At 45.3% G+C, this 27,890-nt stretch overlaps 1 protein-coding gene across 2 annotated transcripts; it reads left to right on the top strand.

Annotated features, from left to right (window-relative positions):
- The first annotated feature begins 4,714 nt into the window (after positions 1 to 4,714).
- LOC124267389 (complement C3-like) lies at positions 4,715 to 27,828 on the top strand. 2 transcript variants are annotated; one of them, XM_046702299.1, is made up of 26 exons: positions 4,715 to 4,899; positions 8,790 to 8,945; positions 9,630 to 9,698; positions 9,855 to 9,918; positions 10,459 to 10,606; positions 11,091 to 11,334; positions 11,677 to 11,916; positions 13,051 to 13,177; positions 13,341 to 13,442; positions 14,067 to 14,258; positions 14,806 to 14,881; positions 15,030 to 15,183; positions 17,192 to 17,275; positions 17,801 to 17,984; positions 18,752 to 18,948; positions 19,288 to 19,449; positions 21,015 to 21,169; positions 21,963 to 22,082; positions 22,615 to 22,702; positions 23,482 to 23,553; positions 23,798 to 23,903; positions 24,353 to 24,460; positions 25,397 to 25,482; positions 25,906 to 25,989; positions 26,209 to 26,353; positions 26,869 to 27,828. In XM_046702299.1, the coding sequence occupies exons 1-23, from the start codon at positions 4,864 to 4,866 to the stop codon at positions 25,432 to 25,434; spliced, it is 2,922 nt and encodes a 973-aa protein (XP_046558255.1). In that variant the 5' UTR covers positions 4,715 to 4,863; the 3' UTR covers positions 25,435 to 25,482; positions 25,906 to 25,989; positions 26,209 to 26,353; positions 26,869 to 27,828. The 2 variants fall into 2 exon arrangements, with proteins under 2 accessions (XP_046558255.1, XP_046558256.1); XM_046702300.1 differs by having other exon boundaries at positions 9,630 to 9,693; positions 9,850 to 9,918.
- The last annotated feature ends 62 nt before the right edge of the window (positions 27,829 to 27,890 follow it).

Genomic DNA, 27,890 nt, shown 5'->3' on the forward strand with positions numbered 1-27,890 from the left:
CTCTCATTGCCCCGTATTGTCCTTCAGCTAACGACGTCAGCAGCAGCAACGTTCGACGTCGACGAATATGGTATGACCTTCACGTCATTTTAGCAAGACCTGTTTCCTTTATTTTCTATCAAGAAATGTTGGAATATTTAATTCATTTAATCAGAAGTATTTTTGTTTAAAGCGCAGTGAATGAATGTGATAGAATTGTCCATTAATCATGTTTCTTTCTCTAAAATATTTCTGGAGCATTTTACGAATTGTTCAAACTTACGATACTTTTCCACATACAATAATCCTAGTGTTAATAGTGTCATGTGATACAAGGTTATAAAACATATGTTCATAACAACACCAATATATACACTGATAGACTAACAACATACTTGACCCGTGAAGATCCGGGGTAGAATAGGTCTTCAGCAACCCATGATTGCCACAGAAGGCGGCTATGCTTGTCGTAAGAGGCGACTAACAGGATCGGGTGGTCAGGCTCGCTGACTTGGTTGACACATGTCATTGTATCCCAATTGCGCAGATCGATGCTCATGCTGTTGATCACTGGATTGTCTGGTCCAGACTCGATTATTTACAGACCGCCGCCATATAGCTGGAATATTGCTGAATGTACATAAAATTAAACTCACTCACTCTCAACATACTTAAGACAGATAGAAGTATATAATCACATAACGATGATTCATTTCTTGACGTATAATTTTTGTGTCTACTGGTGTTGCGTTGTGCCATTGAAAGATGTAGCCTGTTTCAAGAGTAAACTGTGATGTACTACAGTTTTGCCAACGTTCTCGGTGAAGACGGTGGTCCGGCCATCAGCCATTACCCAGGACACAAAACAGATCAGAATAATCATGACGGCCACGTGAGTAGATCACGTGATCGCGCACCTGTGGAATTATGTCGTTAAATTATATATAAATATATTGAGTTACGTTGTGGGAATTGGCGTGGTACTGTGGGGTAGGTGTTACACTAGATGTTAGAATAAGGAGATATGTTGTAACACTCCATCTCTACTTTACTGCAGATTCCTTAGTCATTTGCAGCACAACTTTCAGCCGTATCAAATTCAAGTAATTTCTAATGTTTCATTGTGTTAACTGGAAAATTGCAAACAGAAAATTTATTTCAATTTAAATCCACTACTTCTAGGTACGTGTTTGGAGAAAGAATACGGGGTGAAGGTCACCTGAGGCTTGGCGTGAAACAAGGAGATGTAGTGCAGAGACAGACAGACAAGGTCTACCGTGTGAAGGTGGGTGAGGGGTGGTTGGAGACAGAGACAGGCGTGGCTGTTGTCTATAGTGCTTGTGGGTCACACCCAGACCTAGGGTGGGGTGGGGTGGCGTGGTTGGAGACAGAGACAGGCGTGGCTGTTGTCTATAGTGCTGGTGGGTCACACCAAAACATTAAACGTCAATGGTCTGGGCTTGCTGGTTCTGACTTTGCAAATATAAGTGACATATAGTAGGAAGATATCATGCCATACAGAAATGATACTAGTAGTTGCTGGAGTTAGGATGTCACACAGCTTCATTTCCCCAACGCTGTGACATATTTCACACAAGTATTATACGGGATATCGCACCAAGAGCATCTACTCAGACTGGAGGCATGTGCTAATATCAGTCAGCACCCGTGAAGATACAGGTTTTAGTCTTTAATATATACCTGAAGGGTGCTTCTCACTATATATTAGACATGGCTTCTTTTCCCGGAATAACCGCATAGGAGGTTTTGTTTGCTCCCAGGTTTTACCTTTGTAAGTAAGACCTCTTCCCAGGTTCCCAGGCCAACACAAAAAATATATTCAATGTAGTCTTACGTCATTTTCAAAAGGGAGATCTGCCATTGCACATAGCCCATGCTTGTAGTAAAAGGCGACTGACGGGATGGGGTGGTCAGGCTCGCTTATTTGGTTCATGCATGTCATTGTATCCCAGTAGCGTAGATCGTTGCTCATGGAACTGATCTCTGGATTGTCTGGTCCAGACTCGATTATTTACAGACCGCTGCCATATAGCTGGAATATTGCTGAGTGCGGCGTGAACCAACATCTGTAGCCCTAGATGTATTGTTATGCCAGTTCAAGTCAGGGAGGGCCGCCATCAGTATCAAGACACGAGACCTAGCAGCCCTCCCCTCGTGGTGCTCGGACCGAGTCTCACACCTGTACGTAGAGGCCAACGTCACAGAGTCGGGCTACGGGGAGACGCAGACTGTGTACCACGTGACCACTCCTGTCTCCAAGGACGCCTGGCGGGTGACGTTCCCGAGCGACCAGCTTTACTTCTTGCCCTCGCGACCCTTCCTGTTCAGGGTGAGTGAGTGAGGTATGTTTGCACAATGCACTGTTCCAGCATTATGGCGGGAACCACTAAAGAGAACGTTCTGCATGTATTTGTTAAAGGTGCCACCGACGGGGCAGGATAGGCTCACATTTTCGCGAACACCTGGTATCATCACTATTTGTTGGTGATTCATAACATACTCTCAAGGTATAGTCGGAATCGTGTAGTCGATTGTTAGCAAAGAATTCTCATGAATACGGAAAGGGTTTAATCGCTTTTGTGCTCAACATGGGTCTTGATCATGGCTGATAGCCAGGTCCTTGATCTATCGTAACACGCATAGTTTAACACGTGGAAACCTAATTGTATGTTACAGAAAACTTCCAAAGGGCCGAAACACCAAAACATTGATAAATAGTCACTCTTCTACCTCAACACAAAGTTACTACCAAAGTATTTTACGAAATGAGTAAAGTCTCTCAGTAAACCTATCATTAAACAGCATAAACCCTTCACATGTTGCAGGGCATTCTGTCTTACGCTTCCGGGTTGCCTGCGCCTGGGGTGAAGGTCAAGGTCACGATGAAGGAAACCAACCATAAAGGTTTGAAGTACTTGTGAAGAAAACATTATAAAAGTGAATAAATATGAACATTATGTATATTAACATGATAAGTTCATCGAAAATGACTCAAAAGAGCTAGTAATAGAGTTGATAATTGAAAGATGACTCCGTTCCTTTTATCTGCCAATATATGTTGTGTCAGCTCCCACACTGAAGTCGAAGCGACTGACAACAAACGCGGACGGGGAGTTCGGCTTCACACAGACCATGCCAGATGTGGACCGTGTGTCCTTCCAAGTAGGTATGGCCGTGGCGGGCTGGACACTTTGGGACATTTGGGCAGGTTTGGGACGGTTTGGATAAGTGAAATGAAATCACTTCATCAGCCTTCACAAATAATGAGAAAATGATTGGTGTGGGAAGAGTGAACACCTATAAACAAGTACAGTCGAGGCGCGAAAATAAAACTATACGTGGCACATGTTTTGGGTTTGCTTTTTGTTTTGTTTTTGTTTTTTTGTTTTGATTTTATTTGTTCAAGCACGGTGTAACCAACTGATTATAACGGGTTAACCCCTGTCTGAGTATCACTACCCATGTAACCAGGTGGAGACTGTCGATCGACGGTACAGCACCCAGATACATGCCGACCACACCACGCAGGCCCTGACCCCCGGCAGACCCAGGATCACCATGCAGGCTGACGTCCCACAGGTAACATGTCACACACATCAGACAGACGTCCCACATGTAACACCTCACACATATCACACAGACGTCCCACATGTAACACCTCACACATATCACACAGACGTCCCACATGTAACACCTCACACATATCACACAGACGTCCCACATGTAACACCTCACACACATCACACAGACGTCCCACATGTAACACCTCACACACATCACACAGACGTCCCACATGTAACACCTCACACATATCACACAGACGTCCCACATGTAACACCTCACACATATCAGACAGACCTCACACAGGTATCACCTCACACATATCAGACAGACGTCCGCCATCCCAAAAGTCAGAAAAATGTCCAACAGGTAACGTATCACAAAAGTTATGTTGATGTGGTAATCTCCACATTCACGGTAGATTCGAGACTAAAGCATGACTGAGCTGAGTCCATAACATGTACCCCTTATTCTAAACAGTAAACAATCATGTCTATTGTTGTGGTTAATGTTTCAAACATAAAGTTTTGATAACAACATACGACTGTTTGGCACGAGTTGTTTAAACATTCAACGTAAGTGAGTAGGAGAATCATTCATGCACTTGATTGTCTAGCCATCTTGGGACTAAACATCCCCTCTCTACATGTAGTAAAACCCCGTGTGTTTCAGGGCAGCGGAGAAAACATTGCCGTCCATGTCGGCTACACGTCGTCAGTTAACGACAGCATGATGACAGTTATTGTGAGTGTCCTGGGTGGAACAACAATGTACAATATGTCAGGTGAACCACGCATGATACCAACTCTTGTGTACATGGCCCATGGTCGTGGTTTAATGCACTGCACTAAATTGAACCGATCAGGGATAGATCTGTTAATACTCTGACACCAGTGATGAACCGATCAGGGATAGATCTGTTAATACTCTGACACCAGTGATGTTGTATTTTTTCAGTTACTGCTGAAACAAAATTCCTCAATATCCATTAGTAAAACCATCTTGAAATACAAAAATTTCTATGTCAGACAAATCTTTTCAACAGTGAAACATTAACATTAACTTACATCATCTTGCTAACTGAAACCTGCGAGTCGTTCTCACATGACACCCTCATCATCTCGTAGGTCGAGGCCCGAGGACAAACCATCTATAGCCACTCCTTGATAATGATGGGCACTGACCTTCATACAGTCCAGATACCGGCCTCTTACAGGGCAGAGTTATCTCCCTCTGCAAATGTCCTCGCCTTCTTCATAACACAGGGCGAAAAAAGGAGTACCGGAAGTGATCTACAACACGATGACACTCGATGTCCCGGATGTATGTCTGGAGGAAGTAGGTTGAGCATCTCATTACCTTAACAACATAAGCTGATCTTTTACAACTGTCCTACACATATACCCCTGCTTGTATTGGTGCATCCTCGATAATCTCTAGGGTATACGTTACGATCACTCTCCACTATACCCTGGATGCATCCACGGCTTGGGGCGATGACTTTATTACCTCCCTTGGCTGGCTCCGCATTCTCACAGTAGCCAATCAGCTAAGCCGCCTTCACAACCGATCTTGCCAGGGTCAACAAAGATTGCGGTCGCAGTTGCAAAGGTTTGTTCGCAGTGCCACTCAGATTTTTGGGGAAATAATAAAGACAAATTCACAGATCTGAAACTTTAAAAAGAATATATGAAAGAACTCCTTCTACTTCTTTCAGAGTACCTCTGCATCAATTGTGTTGCCAAGTTTAAACGGTTAGATAATTTAAGACGCGAAAGTGAGTAGTGATTTGTACGCTCAACTTCCCAGCGTAGGCACCTGACTGGATAAAAAGCCAGCAAAGGGAGGTAATAAAATCATCACCCCGTGGATGCATCCAGGGTATAGGGGAGAGTGATCGTAACGTATACCCTGGAGATTATCGAGGATGGCATTGGTGTTGCATTCGGTGTAAATTCAAGATGGTTGTAATTAACGGATTACTGTCACAGAGTATGCAAAAACTATCAATTGAAACTCTATTATTGCGTTGTTTCTAATGTGAAGCAGTCTAATGATACTGACATCTCTACTCATGGTCAGTAGAAATAACATCAGTTGTCAACCCTAACATGTGGCCGTTATAAGCATGTCAGCGCCATGCTCTCACCTAAGAAAGTAAGATGCTTTATGGATAACAACTTCTTTATTATATATGATGCGACGTTTCGGTATAGATAGACAATAGGTGGAAGCCGATAGTCCGAGGCAGAAACAAAATATACATGGCTGATAAGATTATTTAGCAATGACAGCTGGATTGCTCTAATCTGTTGTTTTATCAGTTCATTGTATGCAGATTGGGTGAGATATCCCTGGTCTCTGTTGATTGAGGGTTGGTGTCTCCGGGTATGAACTGCGTCTGCAAGTTTTCTTGAGATGTCTCAAATTATTTTGTGATAAGGACAGTGGATGATGTGGTGCTGGTTCAGGTTTGTTGGTGGCCAGTTTTCTTGTTGGGTGAAGGGTGGTGCTGCTGATTTTATCGACTAGCTTTGAGGGGATAGTGTTTGAATTTTGTGAAAACATAGTGGAGGTGCTGAATGTCTGCAGTAAGACTGGTGGAGGACAGGTTGATGGCTCGTCTGGTGAGGGTGGAGATTATGCCATTTTGGTTCTCAAGGAGTGGTTGGAGTCAAAATGGATGTATTCGTCGGAGTGGGTTGGCTTTCAATAGACACTGGTTTGGATCTTGTTAACTGGGGTTCTGGTTGCGAGGACATCTAGAAAGGGAAGTTGACCATTCGTTTCTGTTTCTATGGTGACCTGGACCCGGGGGTGCTGTTGGTTGAGGTGTTGCAGGAGGGTTGCTGGGTCTTGGTCTAGTCGTAGAATGACAAACATCGTCCTTCCTGTACCAGCAGGTAGGTTTGATGGTTGAGGTGCTAAGTGCTTGCTGTTCGAAAGAGGTCATGCAGATTTCTGTGAGTATTGGGGACAGAGGGGAGCCCATGGGTGGGCCGTTTGCTCATAGTAGTCGTGTCCATAGGCGATGTACGTGGAGGTGATGGAGGTCAGAGCGATGATTAAGTCAGTGGTGAGGGGTTGGTGTCAAGGGGGTTCTAATCCGGAGATGCGTTGGCGGAGGATTTGGAGAGTTTCATCTATAGGGACACTTGTGAAGAGGTCCACAACATCGTACTCTCAGGATCTGGTCTGCTTCGGTTATTTCCAGGAGTTTGGTACAGAAATGAGTGGAGTCAGAGGTGAAGGACTCCGCTGTTTTTCCAAGTGGGGAAAGGATTTCTGGTAGGTGTTGAGCGGTGCTGTAGAACACAGTGTCTCTAGAGCACAAAAGGATTCTGACCTTAGGTGGGGGTCTTGTGGATTGTTTGGGGATCTTGTGAGTTGGATGTAGTTAGCTTACATAATACAGTTGCTGGCTGATTTTATATTTATCTTTCAGTTGTTTAAGGTTGGCTTTATGCTGTCGGTTGAGTTTTGCGATGGGGTCTTTCTTGATCTTGCGGTAGGATAGATAGAGATAGATATTCTTTATTTCCTCCATAGTTTGAAGATTACAAATGTATATGTATATTATACAGTCATATTACTGGCACATGATACAACAGAAATGCTCATGAAATAATTTATACAGGGTGGTAAGGTGAAATACAACAGTTATAAATATCTTTCCATTTACATACACAATTTGAGACACATATTATAACATTTTCCCACACATCATAGTTTAGCTGGTCCTTTACATCTTCCGGTATTCCGCCAAGCAGAAATTTTAGGAATTCCTCATCATCATCGTAGGTCCATAATTTTACAAAGATATTAACATCAAGTAAGTCACAAATTTGTTCAAATAAGACATTTCTTTCAGCAATATTAATCATACAAGACATAAAAACATGCTTTAAAATATCGTGCGCCACAGTGCCACACTCACATTCCTTTGACTGAATGGGAACAGAACCAAGTTTAATAAGAAAACCAATACGTTTATAGAACCTTGGTCTGTCAAGCGCCAGTTGCCATAGTCGATTTACACCGTCCGATCTTATTGACTGATACCGTATCAATGACAGCCTTGACTGCATGGCATACTCTGCTGCTTTTCTATCACATTGTAAGACCATTTCCCGTACCATTCTTGACCATTTCCTTTAACATAAAAATTTAGAACACACTACATATTGTTTAATTTCTTCCTGGATACCATATTTAGCTAATAATTCCAACATATGAAATATAGGAGATTTCATATCTCGTTTATGCTTTCTGCCATTCATAATTTCATTGTCATATTGCGAGATTCTATGTAAAAACAACTGTTTAAAAGAAAACTTAATACTGCTTGATCTTGCGGTAGGTGGTAGGGTCTTGGAGGATCCTGTTGACCATGTGGTGGAAGTTTGGTGTGTTTAGGATGACTGTGGCCTTGCCCTTGTCGGCTAGGACAATGGTGATGTCCTTGATCTGCGTCAGTCATGGATGGCTAGTTTTTCGGCAGCTGTCAGGTTGAGTGGTTGTGGGCTGGTTTTTGGCAAGGGGTTGTGTAATCTGGTGACGTAAGTAATCAGTCTTACCTCCTGGCGCTAGTTGTTGGGGGCCCTTTTCGATGTTGGTGAAGACATCGTCGTGGTTGCGGAGTGGTGTGGTTGGGATGGACTTTAGTCCCTTCGAAAGTACGTTGACCTCTTGTTCAGTGATGTTTTTTATCACTTAGGTTGACAACAGTCTTTCTGAGATAGTTGGATATGCTGGCGGCTTTCTTGGAACTGGTCTTGGGGTGGCTGTTCACTAGTTCTTGAAATATTTTATGTGATTGGTCTTGGTCTTCAAGCAGATCTTTTGGTTTGACTGATTTACAATGAACTGATAAAAACAACAGATTAGAGCACTCCAGCTATCATTGCTAATTAATCTTATCAGCCACGTATATTTTGTTTCTGCCTCATGGACTATCGGCTTCCACTTATTGTCACCAGATTTTATACCACCATTCATTGTTACCACCATAATAAAGAAGTTCTTGTCCATATAGTATCTTAAGTTTTTACTACTCACCAACTTTTAAAATGCCAATGAAACAGATCAGGCTCTTGCCTGACAATTATTGTGAAATAGGAAACTCATGAATAAACACCAAACACTATCTTGGATGTACTACTTTATATGAAATTGTAAACAACCAGAATCTGTTTTGGTACGTGCACTAAAACTTTCACTCTGTGCAGTTAACTCTCAGGAAGTACAACCAGAACAAGGTTTACAGGCCTGGCTTCAACACAAGGTTCCGCATTGACGGCGCCAACAACACGAGAGTAGGCCTGGTGGCAGTCGACCAGTCCGTGTACCTGCTGGCCGGGAGATCTTCACTGACCAGACAGGAGGTGAGTGTGTACCTCTTGGAAAGGAGATCTTCACTGTCCAGACAGGAGGTGAGTGTGTACCCCTTGGAAAGGAGATCTTCACTGACAAGACAGGAGGTGAGTGTGTACCTCATGACCGGAGATCTTCACTGTCCAAACCGGAGGTTACTGAGTACCTCTTGGATGGAAGATCTTCTCTGTCAAGACAGGAGGTGAGTGTGTACCTGCTGGCCGGGAGATCTTCACTGACCAGACAGGAGGTGAGTGTGTACCTCTTGGCCGGGAGATCTTCACTGTCCAAACCGGAGGTTACTGAGTACCTCTTGGATGGAAGATCTTCTCTGTCAAGACAGGAGGTGAGTGTGTACCTTTTGGACGGGAGATCTTCACTGACCAGACAGGAGGTGAGTGTGTACCTCTTGGCCGGGAGATCCTCAATGTCCAAACCGGAGGTTACTGAGTACCTCTTGGATGGGAGATCTTCACTGTCAAGACAGGAGGTGAGTGTATCATGAATCTGTACGTAGTACGGCAGAATCGTGGCGTATCAACTTGAATCACGGATGTATCAACTTGAATCAAGGATGCATCATGTTGCTTCAAGGTCGTGCATGTTGTTTCAAGGTTGTATCATGCTGTTTCAAGGTTGTATCATGTTGTTTCAAGGTTGTACCATGTTGTTTCATAAGTGCATCATTAATTCAGATGTTTCAGGCACTGATGGGCCACAGTCTGGCTTCATCTTCCCAGTTTCAGAGAGACACCTTCTCACAGGTAAAGTAACATGACATCGACCTCGCCGCCAACATACTTAAAGAGGTGTTCATATTTCCTCACCAAGTATAGTACGAAATCATCATTAGTGGAAATTAGTCGAATGTCAATCATTAGCTAGTCGAATGTCACAGGTGTCATTTCTTTCTCCTGCAGACGTGGACGATGAATGGTTTTGTTCTTCGATTCCTGGACACGAGAGGCACACCCCTCTTTGATGGTGAGTTGGTGTGTGGAGTGATGGCAAACTCTTCTGTAGTAGGTAGAGGTGTGGTGAGTCCATGGAAAACAAAAAATATATGAAAAGTAACTGCTCGGAAAATGATTTTTGCTTCAGATTTTAAATAGAAGAAGGCAATCGTTGTCCCCATATGATGTTTGGTATGTTTGTTTACAATATTATTGTTCGGCTTTGCCTTCGGAGAATAAGATTACGCCTCTTAAATCATCCACTAAACAAATTGTCTCTCTCATACAAACCTCAAGAACGCAAAATGGGAAAATGAATGTTCCCAGATTGTCTGTGTCATTGTGAAACACGCACACTGTGTTCCCCAAGGAGATTCTGGAGACGGCCAGTTAGCATCCATGTATGACAAGACCCGGCTACCACAGGCTAGACTGATGCTGCTTGTCCGGCTGCCTGTCCCTGTTGTCTGGGGTCCAGACACGGCCAAGACCCGGCCGACTCAAGTGTTAAGAGCCTAGTCACTCTGGTTAGGTCGTCGTGCATGGTTCCTCTTTATCTTGTTCTGCGCAGGTCCCGGCCTTCCTAACGACCTCGCGGGAAACATTTTTGCCTCCTTGCCTTCAAATCCAGAAGTGCAGAAGACCTTTGAGACTGTCAAGTTCGTGGTGCGACAGAACTTCTCTGAAACTTGGTTATTTGAAGATATACTTCTCTCCAGGTAAGAATTGTAAGAATCAATGTTCTTCATATAGCCTCCAGTTGTTCAACCAACCGACGATATACCTCGCTACGAGTTACTTGTTCACACAGGGCACAGTCACACAGTATATTCCATCTCCAGTCACACAGTATATGTAGTCACACAATCAGTGCATTCCATCTGCAGACCGAAACTGTGTGTGTTTCACCTTCAGTCACACATGAACATACAAGTGGTCAAATGTAGCAAATGCCATGTTTGGGATTACATGTACACTTTCTCAGTACAACATTACAGGCTATGTGTGTAAGATCGTTGACTTTGTCTGTTGGCGATTTGGTGCCTCGTTCTGAGGGCGTGAGTTCAAATCCCGGATGGCGCTCAATTATAAAAGGTTCTAGAATTTGAATACGTATACGTATCTTGTTTAAGGATATAATGTCCCAGTTGATCGCTACATATCCCGTATATTCCATGGTGTGTGATATACTCCGTACCCCAGGCGTATCCTCCGACAGGACCGGGCCATCATGTACTTAAACTGGACATTGCCGGACAGCCTAACGACCTGGCGGATGCATGCGGTGGGCGTGTCTAGTCGCCGGGGTTTGTGTGTGTCCGAGGCCGTGGACTTCACCGTCAGCAAGGAGTTCTTTGTAGATATACATATGCCATACAAGGTTGTTCGACTTGAGACTGTGAAGGTGAAGTTCTCTGTCTTCAACTTCAAGTCTAAGAGCATCAAGGTAAGACTTTCGACTCGAAACATCTTGTGTTGAACATGAACTAGTGAGCTAGTAAACGGTGATCTTTCCCGTACATTTGTCTCCTCTCAGATTAAATCATCCAGTCATGTTATTCCTATTACATCTTTGGCCAAACATTTTTCGAATCGGCACCGACTGAACTGTAGTTTATGTGGAACCAGGCTTTAAAACTAGAATCATTGTCTTTGGTTCTCAGCCGTACTGAATGGAACTGACGCGTGCAGTTTGCAGGTTTCCTACCGGGGCGTATATTAATACTTACGGAAGATCCAGCAAACCGGTTACAGGAGCATTAATACACGTGTGTGTGTTTGCCTGTAGGTGACGGTGACTGTGACGGTCCCAGAGGAGTTGTGTATCGTGCGGGAGGCGGGCCAGGACGACGACACCGACGAGAAGCGAGGCGGGCGAAAATTGCGGTACACGGAGCGGATCAAACCCAAGTCGGGGGCGTGGCATGACTACACCTTCGTAGCTCTGAAGCCGGGACATCATCACATCCGCGCCGTCGCCAGGGCCGGCCGCGTCACAGACACTGTCCAGAAGGACATGTATGTTGTGGTGAGGACACAGGTCACGTGACACATTCCGTCAACTCTTCCGACACTGCGCGTCTCGTATCAATCTGTATATTATCAGGTGACTACACCTGCCATATAGCTGTTGATAAAGATCAAGGTTAAACTTTGAAGAGTTGCGCCCTTTTTGTTCCTGGGTTAAAATTCAGGTGTTGTCCGGTTTATTATCCATAACCGTGAACATCCGGGTTAGCAATGGTCTTCAGCATTCTATGCCCATAATGGCGGCTAAGGAGATCGTGGTTGGGTCATGTCATCCCATTCCAGTTGTGGGATCGAACCGCCTCCGTGGTGTAGTGGTTAGAGCGTCCGCCCGGAGAGCGGAAGGTCGCGGGTTCGATCCCTGACCGCGTCATACCAAAAGACGTTAAAATATGGTACTTGTTGGTCCCTGCCTGGCGCTCGGCATTAATGGGTACAAGGACTGGTCTGCTCGGAGTCAGTATAATGTGTCTGAGTGGGGTATTCATGCTTCACTGCGGTATGGTATCTCAGTGAGCTAGCACTATAAAACCAGCTTAAGTCTAGGCTAGTACAAGCAGCGGCACATACACCTACACATGCATGCACGTCGTCATATGAGCGAAATATTCTCAAGCACTATGTTAAACCCAATCTCACCTCACCTCACCTCACCTCACCTCACCTCACCTCACCTGTGGGATCGATGCTTGTTAGTTATTTCATCATTTGCTCTATAGACTCAGCTATTTACATACTTCCATCATAAAACTGGAATATTGCTGAGTGCGTTTCTACCCGTGAAGATCCGGATTAGAATTGGCCTTCAACTACCCATGCTGGGTGGTCAGGCTCGCTGACTTGGTTGACACATGTCATGGTATCCCTGTTGCGTAGAAAGTGGTTTCTCGCTCCTCACGCTGGTCAGCCAAGCAGTAAAACCTTTTGACGCTCTAGCCGAGGTTCGAATCCCTATATTGGGACAACAAGTGATGCCTATTCCTCGTGTCTTCGCCCTTCATGTTGCTGGAATATGGCTAAAAACTGTTTAAATCTATACTCACTCACTCACTCAATCATTCCAACTGATACGCCCTAATATAACTGTAAAACCGACCAAAACGCTCCAATTCAATTTTTCCCTCCAATATTTCAGCCAGAAGGCCGCCGGATGTCCCAGACAGTCACTTTCCAGTTAGACCCATCAGCTCTGCTTCTGCATAACGATACGGGGCCAGCAAAGGACAACATGGCGGCCGCGCAAAAAGGGGAGAGAATTATATGTACGCCTGCAATACTACATCTTGTCTTTATATCATCTTATCGGTACCATACCAAAATATATAAAAGATGGTACTTGTTGCCCCCCTGTCTAGAGTTTCAGTAATACGTTCATCAACTCACCGACTACCGACACTTAAACCTGAACGCCCTCCTCTGTTCCAGCATCGTGGAGCAAACTGGAAGACGAGCAGACGACGGTTGTTGACCTGGCGCTGCCTCTCGACACCATCTCCGGCACCAGCCACACCAACATGTTCGCCTACGGTGAGTACAGACACGAAAGGCTTCCTTTACGCTACAAAACTGTTTCCTCTCGGTATTGACCTCGGAGACCAGGGGCGCCTTTCACAAAACAACCTTTACTAAGGTTAACCTTAACTGCCATTCTTTAACATTGAACTAAGGTTACCTTAGTGACTTACGATCACCTTAGTGCTTTGTGAAAGGAGGCCCAGGGTGCTGTTCTGCAAAGCGATCTTAGCGTTAAGGTGACCGTAACTCCCATGCCTTATCATAGGTTTAAGGTAGTCTTAGCGTTAAGGTGACCGTTACTCCCATACCTTATCATAGGTTTAAGGTAGTCTTAGCGTTAAGGTGACCGTAACTCCCATACCTTATCATAGGTTTAAGGTAGTCTTAGCGTTAAGGTGACCGTAACTCCCATACCTTATCATAGGTTTAAGGTGACCGTAACTCCCATACCTTATCATAGGTTTAAGGTAGTCTTAGCGCAAAGGTTGTTTTGCACAACAGCACCATGGCCCCGATTACCCATATTGGTACAAATACATTATAGTTGACTCACTCAAACCTCTAGGATTCTACTGGAGAGAAAAATAAAGACCGCGGAGCAGGATACTAGTCATCAGTGATATTTCTGTATTACAGGGGATTTGATGGGGGACGTGGTGAGCGGCGTGATCGTGCAGTCGGAGTCGCTGATGGAGGAGACGGCGGTGTTGGGGGGCAGGAGGGTGCTGGGGGATCTGGCCCCGGCCGTGACGGCCCTCCGCTACCTACAACGACAGGGGGTCATCACGCACGACCTGGAGACGAAGGGGAAAAAGTTTGTAAAGCAGGGTATGGCGCCTGTGTTATGCTCTACACAAAATGTAGGTGATATTCGCCACAGATTAAAAACAAATCCAAAGAGGTATCTGAAAGGCTCAGTAAGTATTTGGATGGACGATGGGATGATGGATCTTATTTTTACAATCAGCGATGTTGTTCATCCATAACATATCCTTACGTAGTACTCCAACGTGTATATGCCTCTCAAAGAAGAGGTGACTCGGCCAATACTGGATTTTCTGGTTTCCATGCGTCCTTTCCGACCCTCCTGACGATTGTCCAATGCAGACTACGCAACCAGAACACTATATACACAAATAGGTACCAAATCCCCATTTTCATGATGCACCTGAACATCATGGTACCGCGAGGGGAGTTATCCCATAGATGACACCCTTACCTTGTCAGCTTGCTGACAGGGTTAACCTCTTTGGTCATGTGGACAAGGCGTCCGACAACGGATCAGAAGGTCCGTCGTTCGAAAGTTTATGGCCGCTACATATACATCTTCCACACACTTCTCCTCTCACTGACACCCATCTCTCTCTGCCACCAGGTGTTTCGCAGCTTCTCAACTACAGACACCCTAGAGGGGGGTTTCTGCTGCTAGAGGGGCAGCCACCAGCTACGTGGTATGTGCTCTATAGCGTATTTTCTTGAATGGTGAACTCGGGGTTAGGAAATCAATCAATGCTTATCGTACTCAGCGGTCAGATTCGGGCTGACCCTGGTAGATATTGTCCCCAGGCTACCTAACACTTTCTTTTGTTTCTCATACAGGTTCACGGCGGCAGTGCTACAGACGCTGTGTGTTGTCAAGGAGATGAACTTCACCTACATCGACCAAACCCTAATTGATAATGGCGCACAGTGGCTGCTGGAGGGGATCGGGGACGAGATCGAGATGACAGAAGACTCACCACGTCACACTGGGGTACACTCCGACTTCCATAATATACGTACCTTGATACAAACACATAGACGTACCTTGATACACACACATAGACGTACCTTGATACACACAGATAGACGTACCTTGGTAGACACAGAGAGACGTACCTTGATACACACAGAGAGACGTACCTTGGTACACACACATAGACGTAGCTTGATACACACACATAGACGTACCTTGATACACACAGATAGACGTACCTTGATACACAAACATAGACGTACCTTGGTACTCACAGATAGACGTACCTTGGTAGACACAGAGAGACGTACCTTGATACACATAGAGAGACGTATCTTGGTACACACAGATAGACGTACCTTGGTACACACAGAGAGACGTACCTCAGAGAGACGTACCTTGGTACACATAGAGAGACGTTCCTTGATACACACACATAGACGTACCTTTATACACACACATAGACGTACCTTGATACACACACATAGACGTACCTTGATACACACAGATAGACGTACCTTGATACACACACATAGACGTACCTTGGTACTCACAGATAGACGTATCTTGGTAGACACGGAGAGAGGTACCTTGATACACACAGAGAGACGTACCTTGGTACACAAAGATAGACGTACCTTGGTACACACAGAGAGACGTACCTTGATACACACACATAGACGTACCTTGATACACACACATAGACGTACCTTGATACACACAGATAGACGTACCTTAGTACTCACAGACAGACGTACCTTGGTAGACACAGATAGACGTACCTTGGTACACACCGATAGACGTACCTTGGTACACACAGACGTACCTTGATACAAACAGAGAGATGTACCTTGGTACACACAGATAGACGTACCTTGGTACACACAGACAGACGTACCTTGGTACACACCGATAGACGTACCTTGATACACACAGAGAGACGTACCTTGTACACACAGACTACCTTGGTACACACAGATATACGTACCTTGGTACACACAGAGAGACGTACCTTGGTACAAACAGATAGACGTACCTTGGTACACACAGATAGACGTACCTTGGTACACACAGAGAAACGTACCTTGGTACAATAGATAGACGTACCTTGGTAGACACAGATAGACGTACCTTGGTACACACAGATAGACGTACCGAGGTACACACAGAGAGACTACCTAGGTACTCAGACAGACGTACCTTGGTACACACCGATAGACGTACCTTGATACACACAGAGAGACGTACGTTGTACACACAGACTACCTTGGTACACACAGATATACGTACCTTGGTACACACAGAGAGACGTACCTTGGTACAAACAGATAGACGTACCTTGGTACACACAGATAGACGTACCTAGGTACACACCACGTCACACTGGGGTACACTCCGACAGAGAGACGTACCTTGGTAGTCAGACAGACGTACCGAGGTACACACAGACAGACGTACCGAGGTACACATCGCCTGTCAGATTTTCCAATCTCCAGATTTTATGTATAGAGGGAGACTTGTTCTTTATACACATTGGAGATGGGGTATCCTAGTGGTTAAAGCGTTCGCCCGTCACGCCGAAGACCCGGGTTCGATTCCCAACGTGGGTACAATGTGTGAAGCCCATTCCTGGTGTCCCCCGCCGTGATATTGCTGGAATATTGCTAAAAGCAAACTCACTATCTCAGTCACTTTATACACAGCAATGACCCTTGGTGCGATGTCTATGAACTACCTATATCAACTGTTTTCAAATATCTCATCTATGATCATACAAGCAGCCCATAGTCTGGTAGTGCAGGAGACGTTGAGACTGTAAACTGCAACAGCTACTACCGCCGCCATCCCATGACCTATCCACACCACCTCACCTGCCCCGTGTATATTGTGAACTGTATTGCTGCTAATCCCGTCCTGTTAGCATGGAATACATCACGATGATGCATGACTATGTTGTACAAGAGCGAAGTGGTGTGACACAACCAGTGAAGAATGTACAATGGCCGTCTTCTCCTATGTGTTACAGAAGACCGAGGCTGACGATGTCGTGACATTGGTGTCGGAGGTGTTGCTGTCTATCTTGCAGTGTGAGAAACACATCCAAAAGAAGGTAAGGTACCGCTAATACAAAGAAATAGTCACCTAGGATCTTAGCGCTAAGGCGATCGTAACTCTCATGCCTTAACATATATTTACGACTTACGGCTGAGATGGCTGACTTTATGTGCTAGCGACTATGTGCCTTACGCTGAGAGTATGGATTTGAATCCCTGATGGGACTCTAACAAATGTACTTGATTCCGTGCTTTACTGAGACAGTGTAATCCCCAAAATAACATTTGTTAGACTTATGACAGTCCTAGGGCTAAGGTGATAGTAACTCCCATAACTTAACACAGACTTACGACTGGCGTAGCGCTAAGGTGATCGTTACTCCCATAACTTAACACAGGCTTACGACTGGCGAAGCGCTAAGGTGATCGTAGCTCCCATAACTTAACACAGATTATCACAGACTCACCCAAACCAACGTCCTCACTCACTCACCCATCCACCCATCTATCAATCCACCCATCCACCCACCCATCCACCCACCAATCCACTCACCGACTCGCTCTGTGCATCCTGCTTCCAGGAGTTTCAGGATGTGTCGGAGACGTTGAAGGTACAGCTGTGGGCGTTCCTGGAGGAGAGACTGGACAACATCTCCAGCTCACTCGCCCTAACCAAGGTCAGTCTGGCGCTGACCAAGGTCAACTCAGAATATGCGCATGTCGCCGTCAGGAGCGTCATCAACAACAGGAAGAACTCCTCCCAGGGTAAAGCAGTGTACTGAGCTTGAACATGTTTGTGTGACATTGGATGTTGTGTGAGTGTATTTAGACGGTTCTAGCAATACTGGGGTAACAGCCACGTCACACCAAACCTGCTAGCCGAGAAATGGCCGGACGAGGTGTGATGGGTACCATTCTTGGTCCTCTGAAAATGTCAAAACGGTATATTGTGAAATATTGGTCGGAAACTTTTCGGTAATATTGACATTGATGGCAAATGAACGTATCTTACCGCCCTGAATCAAAGATATGTGTAGTATTTAAAATAGTTTGCTTGAAGCCGATAGTGTGTGAGATTTTTTAAATATTCATTTGTGAAAATCATGGGCGTGGTCGCTGGAGGTTCAAAGTGACAAACAACGTAGGCGGTTTGGCAGCCTTGTGGTTAAAGCGTTCGCTCGTCACGCCGAAGATCCGGGGTCGATCCCCCACATGGGTGCAATGTGTGAAGTCCATTTCTAGTGTCCCCCGCCGTGATATAGCTGGAATATTGCTAAAAGCGGCTTACAATCATACTCACTCACTCACAAATAGCGTCCACTTTGGACTTTCCACATTAAGTTGACAGGAGAATTAGTGAAACAATGTTTAAAGTTCCTCTCAGCTCACAGACTCACTCACTCATGAACCAGATGCAAACTGAACTTTACCCTCAGGCTGCTATCAGTGTCACAATGAGCATGCATTCACATACATAGCAGAACCAGCATGAACACCCATACTAAGACACTGCCCCTCACCGCCTGGTACAGGTTTCTACTGGTCCGACACTGACCCGGAAAAGGAAGTGTCGTCCATGTTCAGAAGTCAAGTCGAGGCCCACTCGGTGGAAGCTACGTCGTTCGCGCTGATGACATTCCTGCATTCGGGGACGTGGTCTGACGTTACACCCGTGGCCAACTGGCTGGTCCAGCACCGCGGCCGACATGGAGTGTTTATTGGGATGATGGTGAGACCAGTCTGTGATTCTTCAACACATGCAGTCTCTTTCGGCTTAAATCAAACACTCACATGCCCCAAAGCGTATCCGAAATCTGTATCTAATTCCGTATAATACCACGTTTGCTCCCGAAGTAAAACCATGTTTCTTGTATTACTTGATTTAAAAGACATTTATTTTCAAACAAAATACAGTCAACCAAATTTTGCAAGCAACCGTTTTATTGAAATAAGCTTGCATTTGTTCTGACTCCCAGTGGGGCACAGTTCATCAAATCTGTTGTAGAAATATGTTGTAGGACACTAAGTAAATGTTTAGTTTTCCATGGAGATGATTGTTGCTCCCCAGGATACGATGGCGGCGACGGACGCCCTTGCGATGTACAGTCACAGACGGCAGTCGCCTAACTCCGACCTCCACTGCAACATCACGTCACATCAGTCCCACACGTACCACCAGACCATAGACTTCTCACAAGAAGAAGCAGTGGTCAAGAAAGGGGTATTAGGGGTAAGTAGTAGTTCCCTCACTACATCTCACAACATGTCCACGCGACTGAAATCGAATTCCTGACTCAATATATACTCCACATGGAGTCTCTCCGAGAAGTGGCGGTTTGGAGATTTCTTCTAAAAAGACTTCATGGGTGAGCTATCGTGCCTGACTAGTGAGCAGACATCACTCACTTTCAGCACGTCGTTATAGCGGGCTGATTCAAGGCGGCATACGGCTGTTTGTGGGCTGCTATACCTCTGTTTACTGGTCTTTGATTGGCATATAAAGTTGACATCCATAAAAAATCTCTTCCTCTGTTTCCTGTCCGTCAGGAAGGTGTACTGTACCTCTGTTTGCCGTTCATAGACACCCTCATGGTTGTGTACTGTACCCCCGTTTCCTGTTCACAGGCTCCGCCAGGGAGGTGTACTGTACCTCTGTTTCCTGTTCACAGGCTCCGTCAGGGAGGTGTACTGTACCTCTGTTTCCGGTTCACAGGCTCCGTCAGGGAGGTGTACTGTACCTCTGTTTCCTGTCACAGACTCCGTCAGGGAGGTGTACTGTACCTCTGTTTCCTGTTCACAGGCTCCGCCAGGAAGGTGTACTGTACCTCTGTTTCCTGTTCACAGACTCCGTCAGGAAGGTGTACTGTACCTGTTTCCTGTTCACACACTCCGTCAGGAAGGTGTACTGTACCTCTGTTTCCGGTTCACAGGCTCCGTCAGGGAGGTGTACTGTACCTCTGTTTCCTGTCACAGACTCCGCCAGGGAGGTGTACTGTACCTCTGTTTCCTGTTCACAGACTCCGCCAGGGAGGTGTACTGTACCTCTGTTTCCTGTTCACAGACTCCGTCAGGAAGGTGTACTGTACCTGTTTCCTGTCCACAGACTCCGTCAGGAAGGTGTACTGTACCTCTGTTTCCTGTCCATAGACTCCGTCAGGAAGGTGTACTGTACCTCTTTCCTGTTCACAGGCCCCGTCAGGGAGGTGTACTGTACCTCTGTTTCCTGTCCACAGACTCCGTCAGGAAGGTGTACTGTACCTCTTTCCTGTTCACAGGCCCCGTCAGGGAGGTGTACTGTACCTCTGTTTCCTGTTCACAGACTCCGCCAGGGAGGTGTACTGTACCTCTGTTTCCTGTTCACAGACTCCGTCAGGAAGGTGTACTGTACCTGTTTCCTGTCCACAGACTCCGTCAGGGAGGTGTACTGTACCTCTGTTTCCTGTCCACAGACTCCGTCAGGAAGGTGTACTGTACCTCTGTTTCCTGTTCACAGTCTCCGCCAGGAAGGTGTACTGTACCTGTTTCCTGTTCACAGACTCCGTCAGGGAGGTGTACTGTACCTGTTTCCTGTTCACAGACTCCGTCAGGAAGGTGTACTGTACCTGTTTCCTGTTCACAGACTCCGTCAGGGAGGTGTACTGTACCTCTATTTCCTGTTCACAGACTCCGTCAGGAAGGTGTACTGTACCTCTGTTTCCTGTTCACAGACTCCGCCAGGGAGGTGTACTGTACCTCTGTTTCCTGTTTACAGGCCCCGTCAGGAAGGTGTACTGTACCTCTGTTTCCTGTTCACAGGCTCCATCTGGGGAGGTGTACCAGTTCGACAGTCGAGGATCACGTCTAGGACAGATGCAGATCGACACGACGTATAACGTCGCTGTTGGCAAGAACGACCACTGCACCTATAACCTGAGCGTCTCCAGCAAACCATTTGACATCAGCAACTCTGGGTACGTTCAAGGGAAACACTAGAGAAGATATCCCACTGCCGATACATCTCCCTTTTGTTATAACGCCTCCAGCGAGGCCCGTGGCTTCAGTCATAATGTCTTCAGTTGAGCAAGTTACGGCAATATGTTATAACGCCTCCAGCGAGGCCCGTGGCTTCAGTCATAATGTCTTCAGTTGGGCAAGTTACGGCAATATGTTATAACGCCTCCAGCGAGGCCCGTGGCTTCAGTCATAATGTCTTCAGTTGGGCAAGTTACGGCAATATTGCACTGCCTGATACCGAGAACAAATGAAGCAAACATCTGACTCTCCTCTACCCAACACTGTACGGATACTCTTTCTATACTACCCATCAAAAGCTTAGACTCACTCAAAACACTCCCTATATGTTATGTATCTATATATGGTTACATCGAAGATGGATTTCTCCACTAACCTCGGGGAACCAACTGCAAACCTTATGCAGATGAACTGCACGAGGATCATGCATCAAATTGCTGAAAAGCATGTGCAAATATCGTGCATGTGAACAGCTGCGTTTTGGTGAAAAGTTTTGTGAAGAATTCACCAATTTTCACTGAGTTTCATCATTTATTGAACTCATGACGATAATCTTTTCAACGTTGTTTTACAATACATCAGTTCATGTGTAAACAGTACCCTTAAACTGAGTAGAATATTTTGCAAAATCTAGTTTAGATCAGTCGACTGAAGTAAGTGGCTACACTTACACTTTTGATGGGTAGTATATAACATTGCTGCAAGCATCTCAACACTCATTACTTTTGTCAGGACCACATTGTGTGAGCAGTGCGGCTTTGCATGCGCACACGACACTGAAGGCGAGTCATCACGCCGGAAGCGGAGCGCAGTTGCCAGCGCCAGCATCATGTGTATCGAGGTATGCCTGACGTAAGTAGCACTGACTGGGCATTACCCAGACAGAAGGTCATTTTTTTCAGTTCCATTCGGATTTTTAATCCAACCATTCTCATTTAAGCGTACAGATAACTTAGATCATGGCAAAATCAGGAACCGATAACGACCTTGTGGAAGCATTTTGTGACGTCTTTTGGCCGAGCTGAGGTTTCTATGAATAATCACCAAGCGATGACCTGATCTGTGTATCTTGTACCTATGTCCGAGAAGATCCGGGTTAGAATTGGTCTTCAGCAACCCGTGCTTGTCGTAAGAGGCGACTAACGGGATCGTGTGGTCAGGCTCGCTGACTTGGTTGACAAATGTCATCGTATGACAATTGCGTAGATCGATACTCATGCTGTTGATCACTGGATTGTCTGGTCCGGACTCAATTATTTACAGACCGCTGCCATAAAGCTGGAACAGTGCTGAGTGTGGCGTTAAACAACAAATACACATATTTTGTATCTGATACCAGCCGTATGTATTGATACCATGTTACGTTTCTATGGTGACTGTGAAGGTCTTTAAGGAATACCACCAGCCACAACGTTCGTGTGGACACAGGACTTCCGAGTGGTCACAAGATGATCCCAGTCACACAGGCCGAGGTGAGACCAAGGTCACATTTTTGTGAGAGTAGGAGGGAGAGACTGATAGGAATATTGTTGATTGCGGCCTAACAGTTTTGACACACTCAAATGTTGTTCTTCGTAAATAGCTGAAAATAAATAACTAAAAATGTGATTATAAATTTATGCCGCACATGGTAACTTCTTGTGAAAGAAGATATAATATCTCCTTATACAAACAGTGGAGATACCTCACGTGTTATGTAGGGGGCGCGGTGGGCGAGCCGGCTAAGGCGCCAGGCTAGTGATCCAGCGAGGATGAGGTGTCGGGATCGAACCCACCTGTGACCGGGTGTAAAAACCTTGGAGTCAACTTTGTGTGCAGACTCTTTCAGTGTTGTCACAATCCCAAGTGTACAGTACACAACCCTGTGCACATAAAAGAACCCACGAATCCGTTGGTATATGACCAGATAGTGGCCACATGAATACGTGCAAACACCTAGTTGCGGGTACAGCAACGTGCAGTGAACTTGGACAAAATACTGTGACTACGTGTCCCAGTCCACCCAGCTGTGAATGGGTACCTCGTTAGGATGAGAAAGCCACGATAACTCGGTGCGCCTAGTGGCTGCAAGAGTTGTATACCCCCCAGGGAGTTGAGATTGATAATAAGATGTGCCATTGAGATTGATATCCAATGATCGAGGGAAAAAATACCAGCGCCTTGAGCAAGCACTAGTGCGTGGATGTGTGCGCTATATAAATATCCTATATTAATAATAATAATAATAATAATGTATTGTTTGTTTTCTCAGATGGCTATTATGACGAGGAGAAAGGCGATGTTCCTGTACAAGGATGGTCTGTTTTCCGTGATGTTACACAAGGTGACACATGCCGTCAACCATGCTTCCCGTATCTGTGTCATACCCGATACCTCACTTTGTCAGGTCTATCTGTCTATATCTGTGTCCCTGTGTTGGGACCCATGTGTCTGTACCTGTGTGTCTCTACCTATATCTGTGCCCCTGTGTTAGGACCCAAGTGTCTCTACCTATATCTGTGTCAGGACCCAAGTGTCTACGTCCCTCTTCATTACTTTGCATTCTTGTGACTGTTGTTTGATACCAGGTGACCGAAGGTGAGAAGATCTGTTTCGGGTTCCGAGCCATTGACAAACAGGAGGTGGCCCATCATCAACCTTCCATTATCACCATCAGGGAGGAGCTACAGAAGGGTGGGTAGTGGACAGTGGTAGACAGTGGGAGCGTTAAAAGGGGAAAGTGTGTGGATGTCAGCTTCTGTTAAATGGGGAAGAGGACGCTTTCAGAGTATATTGAAGGAGTAAGGATATCCTTCGAAACGTCGTGTTCTCCATATTACAGTTGACATCAATAGACTTTCCTCTCTATGTAGGAGAATGTATAATAGATGGTGTCATTAGTCCTGAGGGAAAGATGTGAAGGCAACAAGAGATTACTGTTGTTGGTAAAGTGTATATACTTGATGAGACTATTTAAGTATCATATTGCTTCATAGTTGTTTGCTGGGCAGACTGGGTGTTCTGAAGACAATGTTATTCTGACTGTAAAAGGGATATTTGAAAAGACATAATGTGCAGATCCTTTTTATTCAATGTCAGTTTGTTACCATAGACCCTAGGAGGGCGGCATCTTCCTATTTCAGAGCCCTCCTGCAGCCAGGCGTATGACGCTAAAGACAGCTCGGTGACTCTGCCAGTCCTGTGTTCGAACCTGTCCCAGAGACACAAGGGTGTCTGCATATGTGCTTCAGGTAATTTTAACCCGTGCTTCAGGTAATTTTAACCCATACGAGTTCATTTAGTCTGCTGATGTCAACTGGTAAAATTTTGTATCAGAAACACAAGAAGTCTTGCTCATCGGTGTCATCGAATATAATACAGTGAATATTTGTCCAAATTCACCTACTATAATATTATTAGTTAAACCAATGGTCAGCCAATAACACTCTCATAGTGCGGTATGTATCGTCCATCATCAAACTTACCTGAATAAAGGTGAGGTGAAACGGGTTTTACGTCGCACTTAAGAATATTTCGCTCATATGACGACGTGCATGCGTGTGTATGTGCATGTGTGGCTGCTTGTACTAGCCCAGACTTAGGCTGGTTTTATAGTGCTAGCTCACTGAGATACCATACCGCAGTTAAGACTGAATACCCTAATCAGACACTTATACTGACTCCGAGCCGACCAGTCCTTGTTGTACCCATTAATGCCGAGCGCCAGGCAGGGACCAACAAGTACCATATTTTAACGTCTTTTAACGACCTTCCACTCTCGGGGCACACGTTCTAACCACTACACCACGGAGGCGGTCAACTGAATAGAAGAGAAGGATACTTGGAAAGAAAATCTATATATTTTTACTTGGTGAACCGGACTCAGTGATTCGTCACATTGTCTCAATGCTCGGTGACCTTGTCTGCATGCTAAGAGACCCAGACTTAGAGCTGGATGTCACAGACAGTCCTTGCTGACCCAGACTCGGTTCTCTGTGACCTGGACTCACTGCTCGGGGACCTTGTCTCAGTGATGGGTGACCCGAACTCAGTGCTTAATGACCTTGACTCAGAGCTCGGTGACCTTGACTCATGTATGTTGCCTCGTAAAGACTTCCTGTCAGCAAGCTCCCAGAAGCAAGTATGAGCGATGCTTTGAATAGCGATGTGATGTGTGCATGTTGCAGGTACGTGCGGCAAGTGCCAGCCACGCGCCGCGGTATGAGGATGAGAACCAAACACGTGAAGAGAGAGTTATGCGGAGTTGATTACGGTAAGCCCAACCTCACTCGGCACCACTCGGCTTTTCCGTCCACCTACAAAATACCTCGGTCTCTAATTATATTTTATTTTACGAGTAAACACCAAATACCACCTTTGATATTTCCACATCAGTCAGACATACACTTCCAGCCTCTGACATTCACAATCAGACATAAATAGTCTGACGTAAAGGTTCTCCTTGTCCGTAGGTTTAGACATTCCTCCACACGGTTACTTCCGTATAGAACCACTTATTTGTTTGTCAAATACTTCCGTATAGAACCACTGATTTGTTTGTCAAAATTAATGTTTAATCTGGGCGACTATGGAAAGAAGGAAACGTCACCTTATTGGTGTATTGTTTCACTTCCATCGAAGTGCCTCTCAGAATTGACAAGGGTTTTCAACTCCCGAAGTTGTTTTATGCTTCTAGTGTACAAAGTTGAGACGCGGGGTACGGAGGAAGAAGGGGCGTGGCGGCACACGGAAACCACGGTGCTGAAGACACATATTCAAGGTAACCACCTCTAGGTTAACTGACCAGATGTAATATGAGTGAAGTTTGCCTGAACACTTTACAGGATGTGCATCAGCAGAATATCTTACCGACAATATTTGACGAAATTGTTCCAGCCTGCCTATAAATTCTGCCGCTAAAGCTGGAAGTCTCCAGCTCAAGCGGCCTGTAAATGACATCATTTTCAATGGAGACAAAGACGTTGTGTTTTGCTTCCAGGCCGAGACCGGATACGGGTGGGACAGACGCTAATGTTCACCACCCCCGGGTACTGCGCCGTGTGCCCCAATTACAGGGTGGGACAGCCCCTGTACGTGATGGGGAGGGACGGGGATCGCCTGATGGATGACAGCGGCACAGTGATGTACGTATATTTATGGAGGTCAAAGGACACGCGTGACCTTGTGCGCCGTAATTGTCTGTACAGAGTAGCGTCCCTTGAGTTGCGTGTATGTGGTATATCAGCGAGAAAGTTTCTGAATGTCCAGCAAGTGTAAAGAGAATACAGGCATTCTGACATACGTGAACCTTATAACTCCATTCACACATTCAAGTGAGTGAGTGAGTGAGTGAGTTTATTTTTACGCCGCACTCAAGAAGTAGTGTCTTCTATACTCACAGACTAGAGACACTGGCAGATCAATCTGACAACAATGCTGTAGAGCATGTAAAGCCATTATCACGTTTTGCAAGTTTTCCAAATGACGTCGCACTTCCTGAACTATAGTGACGGTGCGGAAGTAAAGGGAACAGTGAGAACACGTGCATGTGTGTATGTGTGTGTAAGATATCCGTGAGAGAACCAACGATGTATACATATTGTTTCGTGACCAGCCATCTAGTTTTGCCAACTATCCCAGATTCCCATTGATGTTGCAGTTTCAGACACGTTGTGGACGACTCGATGGTCTTTCTCAACGTCACAACGACCAGGATCAAGAAAAGAGGATCCGCTGTGAAAGAATCGTACGTGAAACGAGCCATTAAAAATCACAAAGCGAAGGGGTGCATTGGTTCCAAGTAGCAGAGTAAAGTGTTTTGGAATACTGGTTTTCTGATGTGTGGACACATTGGACGTGGACAGGAAGTACCCCAATGAAGGGTCAACGGCTGCTATCATGTTCCTGACTTTAGGAAGGCTCCTGTAACAGCGTTCAGTGTTCGGGATTAATGCTTCCTTCTTGTATTTTATATTCACCAGTGTGGATGGTATATGTTCGGGATTAATGCTTCCTCCTTGTATTTTATATTCACCAGTGTGGATGGTATATATATACATATATAAACCTGTTTATATATAGTCCTCAAAGGTGCAACTTCAACACCATTCGCTCAGAACTAATGCATATATAGCTTGGTGTCGTGAAGGTTTATTTGTATGGCCCAGCTTCTGAAAGCGTGAAGCTATATACCTTAGCATAGAATACATTCCGAAGTCCCGACCCGAGTTCTAATAGATGTTTAATTATGGGCTCTGGTAGAACAGGCAAAAAGGTTTAGACGGGTTTAGTTCTTGTCCTTGTTGGCTGTGAAGAGGGCGGAAATCATTTTTATCACTCTCATTTAGTCTTCTCAGAATCAGTTGTGAAAATAGCAGGGGTAAAACACGGTGACAGTGCAGTGGTCACTTTTTATCAGTATTTCTTTATACAATTGCTAGTTTCAAAGTTTCAGTTAAATCAAAAGATAATGAACATGGTTTTGACATACAACATAGGAACAATGTTGGATTCCATTGGGCACATAACCAACAGTAGGTTTATTGACATCGGGCACATCATTATGCAAATAGTGCATCTTTTATATGTACAATATCTTTATTAAATAGTTTGCATTAGAGTTTTTCAGTTTTTCTGTTACAGTTTAATGTAATTATGTGTCAAAATACACCATCAAAGCTA

The sequence above is a fragment of the Haliotis rubra genome, unplaced genomic scaffold, assembly GCF_003918875.1.
Source record: "Haliotis rubra isolate DU_JTF1 unplaced genomic scaffold, ASM391887v1 Scf131, whole genome shotgun sequence".
Classification (NCBI taxonomy): Eukaryota; Metazoa; Mollusca; class Gastropoda; order Lepetellida; family Haliotidae; genus Haliotis; species Haliotis rubra.

Excerpts from the sequence above, each read along its gene's own strand:
- LOC124267389 (XM_046702299.1), top strand. The coding sequence starts at position 4,864 with ATGACACTCGATGTCCCGGATGTATGTCTGGAGGAA. Across the intron at positions 14,882-15,029 it reads GGGCAGCCACCAGCTACGTG|GTTCACGGCGGCAGTGCTAC; the intron begins GTATGTGCTCTA and ends TTTCTCATACAG. Across the intron at positions 15,184-17,191 it reads ACTCACCACGTCACACTGGG|AAGACCGAGGCTGACGATGT; the intron begins GTACACTCCGAC and ends TATGTGTTACAG.